We start from the raw sequence: 5,814 nt of genomic DNA, 5'->3' as shown, positions 1-5,814 counted from the left end.
GTTGCAATCTCTCTCTCCAAAAGAAAAAAAAAATCATAAATCATTTACTTGCTAAGACTTCCTGAAGGTTTTCTAAGTTACAGCTGTGAGGATCGTCTGTGTTTTGAATCAGTCTATGGGAATCACTGTTTGTTGGAACTTCACAAAAGGCAGCAGTGAAGGGACTGGCTCACAAGGAATCCCATTTATGGTACTGTATCTCCAAATCGGTTCAAAACCAGGTATCACAGTGTTTTTGTGTTGGTACCTATTTTTGAATTGTAACTCTAAGGCAAAGAAGGGTAGAAGTACTATATCAAGACAAATAGTTTGGTGGGGAATGGATGCCCTTCCAATTCCAAAAGAAAAATCCTTTCTGGCATGCTATGATACAATAGATAATTCATTTTATTTACCAGATGAATAGACAACATGAGTAATGAGCTGTTAATCAGTAAAACAGGAAAAAATAGCAAAGAAAAACTTCTTTCAAAGTGTTTACTGACTTAGCAGTCTGACAGTCTTATCTCCCTTCCTCAGCTGTGTTTTCTGAGTCAGCAGTAGTTCAATTTTCCAGCAAGCCCTACATGAAAGAAATTGTAAAGGGTGCTTAGGGATTTCCAGTCAGTGACCTCACCTTTGAGTGGGACAGTCAACACATTTGCTCTGACATTCTTTCTATGAAGCAGTGCAGCGACAGCTGAAGTTGCTTTCAAGAAGTCATCTCAAAGGTGGTCTGACAGTATCCTTACCTTAACTTTTCTTAGCACAGGAGAAGGATCACCTTGAATTTCTTAATTTTCTGAGTTGGTGACAATGGCAACTTATTTTGGAGTTACCTCAGCAGTGTTTCTCATCTGGGTTATGACATTCATGGCTCAAAATTACTTTATATCAGGTACGTAAAATTCGAATTTTTAAAGTCTCCTAGTTGAACAGTAAAGTTCTTGAAGAAGGTAGCTAGATTGACAAACAAAAATGGAGGGGGGGGGGCATGTGTAAATGTATTTCTGGCATAGGAAACCACAGGGTTTTGAGAATAGAGTGCAATGAAAACTACTCTAGCATATAGGGGAACTTTCATTGTTAGCTTAGTTTTAATTATTATCTAAATGATACAGAACTTTTTGTTTTAAAGATTTGATATTGCATTTAGGATTAAGTTCAGATCTGTTGAAGTGTGATTTTATTATGTATTATTTAAAATACCATAGCAAACAATTTTGTACAATCCTCAGAGAGTAAAACATGCATGAAACCAGTTCCGTGTATCTGTGATAAAATGCTATCTTTAACGCAAAGTGTTTTGCTCTGATTTGGCAATACCCCGACACTGTCTTCATTTGCAACATTGAAGGAAATGTGTGGCAGGGATCTTGCAGTTCATCGCCAGGGCAGTCATGCCTGTCTCCAGTTAATACAGTGCAAAACCCTATTTTGTATAAACTGTTTGAAAAAAATAACATAGGGAATTGCCAACATCAACTTTATCACACAGTTCTTAGATAACCCTCCTCCCTCAAGCATTATTATAGGAACCTATGTTTTCAATCAGGGTCATATAGTACCCCTTTTTTCTATGTTAGTGAAATTTGAATGTCTTCTTCAAATTCCATTATCAACTTGAAGTAATCTATTCTAAGTGCAGTAGCTACTAGGATATCTGCAGATACTCAATGTATATCAGATGTTTCCAGATGTTTCACTGTAATTTGCAAAGAGTAAATGCTTGTTCTACCTATGTAAAAGAACATACACCATTCTTGCAGGCAAGTGATTTTCTTACGTACTGAAAGGCTTCTGAAGGAAACATGGACTGAGTGAACTAGATTCTCAAGTCCTCTTGAAATTCCACAGGACTGGAGTACCTAACAATAGTAATTTCCTCTAGCAACCCCAAACACTGAATAATTTTCACTGGGGAAATAGAGACTTTGAGTCTTAAGACCGTTCCTTCCAGCTGTTACGACTCCCCTTGGTTCCCCTCCAAGCCTCCCTTGGGGTACCTACTCATGCACCCTCTGCTCCTTGGTCCAAGAGCTCCAGTTAAGCTCAGGGCTGATCTCCAGCTGTGTCTTCGAGCTGTGTTGTAGCATGCCCTGTCCCATCCTGTAGTCACTACCTGGGCTTCATTGGTGGACCCTGTACTTAGGTTGTAGGTAGCCTTGTCTCCAGGATGGACTTCAGGTATGTGTTATGGGTAGCACCATCTTCTGCTGTCCCCAAATGGACTTTCTGAGTGATCCCTGCATCAGACTCAGTCTTGCTTTCTCCAGGGCTGACAGTGAAATCTGTCACGGTCACCACTGTGGTCCTCTTCAGGTGCTGTGGGACTGTCCCCTGGTCCGTAAGGGCACTGTCCTGCCTGTGCTGTGGTCACCCTTGTGTCCTCTTTCCTTGTGGAACAGCTTCATTATTGATGCTCCCTGACATCAGCAGTCAAAGGAAACACTCTCTAATAAATCAGAGAGAAGGCTCAGGGCAAGGCAAAGAGATACAAACAACAGCTTCCCCCAAAAAATAAAGAAGAGAGCTAATGCACTATCAAGCCAATACCCATAGCTTACAAAAATTCAACAATTTTCTTCCTGTCCTATGAAAACTTTGTCTTCTGAGATTCTTCTGTCTAGGTCTTCCCACCTTTCTCAGTAAAACAGATTTCTCATACGTGACCCAAATAATAAGGAAAATGTCCCATTATCAGTAGGTTAACTAAACAGAGCAAAGCTTAACTTACGGCTATGTGCAACTTGTGGACCAAAAAGGATAATACACTTCTGAAGGATTAGTCTGTCTCCTGTACAAACACAGTCATCTTTAGAACAGAGTTCAGAAGTGATTTAAGAAGTCATAAAAAGACTTGAAGACGCTACTGTTCTCTTTCTGGATTTCTTCCTAACACTGTAAAACCATCTGGAATTTAGATTGAAGCTGATAACTTTTCTGAAACATTTCTTTTACTTCTCCATTTTGTTTTAAAAGGCTTAGAGAATTCTAAGGTACAACTTTGGTCCATGTGCTACAGTCACTTTTCTTATCAATTAAGACTTAATTTTCTGGTACTTAATTTTTGTATCATGCTGTGTATCTATCATCCAATTCTCATGTAAAAATATTTTTCCTGTAATTAAATGACTAAAGAATGTAACAGTTTGCGAGTATCTAGGCAACTTTCTAAGGTTTCAGGAAATTCCATTTATTCAGCTGCTCAGCTTTATTTGAAATCTGTAATGTTGGTTATTGAGAAACTTTCATTTGCAACATTACATTTTTTGAAAGTTGTATTAACTCAAATCTAAAGATAGGAAAATAATTTACTAAGCAAGCAATAATAATAAGAGTGAAGTCTGAGCATAAAAAGTAGTAAGAGAAAGGAATTAGGCATAAACCCTAGAGGAGGAATGGGGTCTTGAAAACAAAGAAAGAGGAATTGTGGGATGTGCCTCAGCGAGTGAGACAGGGAGTCATTCAGGAAACCAGAAATGAGGACCAGGAGAGTTGCCTGTGAGGAAAGGGAATCAAGAAAACTTAACACTGGAACACATCTCTGATGCAGAAGTACTTTGGCCAAAATGAAGATGTATGAGAGGACATTCATGAAGACAGGCTGGCTGAAAGGAAAAAACTTGACAGTGTGAGTCATCTGCACACTGGTAGACTTGAGGTCCTTGATACCTGCACACACATCTTCACTGACTAACAGGGCTTCTCTGCATCCTCATGCAATATGTTTGGGCTGGTCCTATGTTCAAGTCAGGGCTGGATGCAGCCACGATTTGGCTATGGGGACTGCTCAGGTGTTCAGTGGCTCACCTGCTGTGTGACTGGGTCTAAACCATAGCAGGGAGTACTAATGGGAGGCCACAGCCTCCATTGCTGCTCAGATAAATCCACTTAATACCAAACATTTAAGTCCAATTAAACTAAATGTAAGGACAGCAGAGATGCATCTTTTACTAGAAGCCATTTCCAACCCCACCACACCCAGTGGGAGCAGGAGTGACAAGCCTGCCTTTCTTTCGGCACTCCACACAAGCTTAGTCATCTTTTTATCCTCCTCTCATCATGGGAGTGGTTTGGCTGCTAGTTCTATATTTTCTTTAATAAAATTCAATTTAACCTCTGTTTCTAAGATGTCATGTGGTGGGATCTGCAGGTATCACTTCATCCTGCCTTGAGAGTTTGTGGATTGTTTTTATTCTGATGCATAGATTTTATGAAGTATTCATTCATGTACATACCTGGTGGGCACACAGTCTGAAGAGCATACTGAGCAAGGAAATAACACCTGTGGCTGTTGGTTATCTGAAATGTTTGCAATAAAATGTTGGAATGTTTCATTTAATATGGCAAGTACTGTATGCAACTCCAAAAAGAAAAAATCTTTTTTTCCAGCTTATGCTTGTAGTGAAATATGGAGGCAAAAGAGTAATATCCTTTCTCCTTGTCTGTGTCAAATCCTGAATTCTGTCCAATGTCCTTATCAGAGGCTAAGAAAGTAGAGCAGGTGTAATCAGATCTAAGCTATGCCTTAGGATAGTGACATCTATAGTCACTATCTATAGATAGTGTGGCTATCTAAAAAATCTGGATGAACTGCCTGTGGAGGAGGAATGGGGAGAAGTTTCATAAATACACCTTGCCTATCCTCTCTCTTGCTGCTTGTCAAGCACTCAGTAAATTGAACACTTGACAGTTTTTGGGGGGGGGGGAAGGATCATGCCAGGGTGGGGGGGGGGGGGGGGAAGTTTAGGAGGAATAAGGAACAACATAAGGAAGGATAAAATCTTTATAAGCTTATTTTCTTATTGGTACATTAATTCCATGAAAAAGTACGTATAAGGTCTTTGATAGAAATCATATCAGTAAGAAAGGTGTACTGACAGAATCAATGCCTCAGTACAACAGTTAGTTTTATCCTTTTAATTAAAATTAAAAAAAAGGAAAATAAAACTTTTCTAATTACTCTTCCCATTTTGCATAAATAAGTATGACAAATAAGAGTGTCTTTGGTAAGAAACTGACTCCAGGTAATGACTCAAATGCCAACTGTATATGCATTTAGTCTAATAACTGTCAAACCTTTTGAAATTCTAGACTACTGTGTTTAGAATGTATGTTCTAGTTTTAAAGTATGTCTTTTTGCTAGAAATTAGTTTTCTACTATCCTCAAGCTAGAAACTTCTAACAATGTTCACTTCAGTTGAACGTGATCTTAAATTCTTAATGAGGAATAAATGTTGATATTCAAATACTAACCTTGAATATTTATGTCTAAATTACAGGTTCCATTCTTTCACCTTGCAGGATCACAGGTGTAGGAATTTATCTTGAGGAGAAAGTGAATTTCTCAGAAGCAAGTAATGCATGTAATCAACTGAATCTACAATTGGCAAGTAAAGACCAAGTTGAAAAGGCTTTGAAACATGGCTTTGAAACATGCAGGTATATGACATCAATTAGTGTCTCGTTACCTTTAGGGAATGCCTTTACGCACATCTGAGGCTGGTGATAAATCTAATATTAAAAGGACCAATGCTTTTTATTGTAGCTATGGATGGGTGAAAGATGGATTGGTTGTCATTCCTCGGATAACATCTAACAAGAAGTGTGGTAAGGGCAACGTTGGACTAGTGCTATGGTATGCTGAACTCTTTAAAACATTTAAGGTTTACTGCTTCAACTCCTCAGGTATGTAAGCATGATGACTACATTTTTTGTGTTTTGGTTTGGGTTTTATTATTTTTTTAATATCTGCATGAAAAAATCATTAAAAGTGAGTGACTTCTTGTAATTTTGTTGGCTCTTCCCCCTCCCCGATCTTAAATGTTGTCA

At 38.6% G+C, this 5,814-nt stretch overlaps 1 protein-coding gene across 1 annotated transcript in view; it reads left to right on the top strand.

Moving 5' to 3' along the window:
- The first annotated feature begins 758 nt into the window (after positions 1-758).
- LYVE1 (lymphatic vessel endothelial hyaluronan receptor 1) overlaps positions 759-5,814 on the top strand; it is a 9,499-nt gene continuing 4,443 nt past the window's right edge. Inside the window, exons 1-3 of the mRNA XM_010075920.1 lie at positions 759-877; positions 5,265-5,424; positions 5,531-5,670. Coding sequence (XP_010074222.1) covers positions 796-877; positions 5,265-5,424; positions 5,531-5,670 — 382 coding nt within the window. The 5' untranslated portion in view covers positions 759-795. The remainder of the gene's footprint in view (positions 878-5,264; positions 5,425-5,530; positions 5,671-5,814) is intronic.

This window comes from Pterocles gutturalis, unplaced genomic scaffold (genome assembly GCF_000699245.1).
Source record: "Pterocles gutturalis isolate BGI_N339 unplaced genomic scaffold, ASM69924v1 scaffold4153, whole genome shotgun sequence".
NCBI lineage: Eukaryota > Metazoa > Chordata > Aves > Pterocliformes > Pteroclidae > Pterocles > Pterocles gutturalis.
Note: the sequence above shows the minus strand (reverse complement) of the source record. Positions and strands in the feature narration are given on the sequence as shown.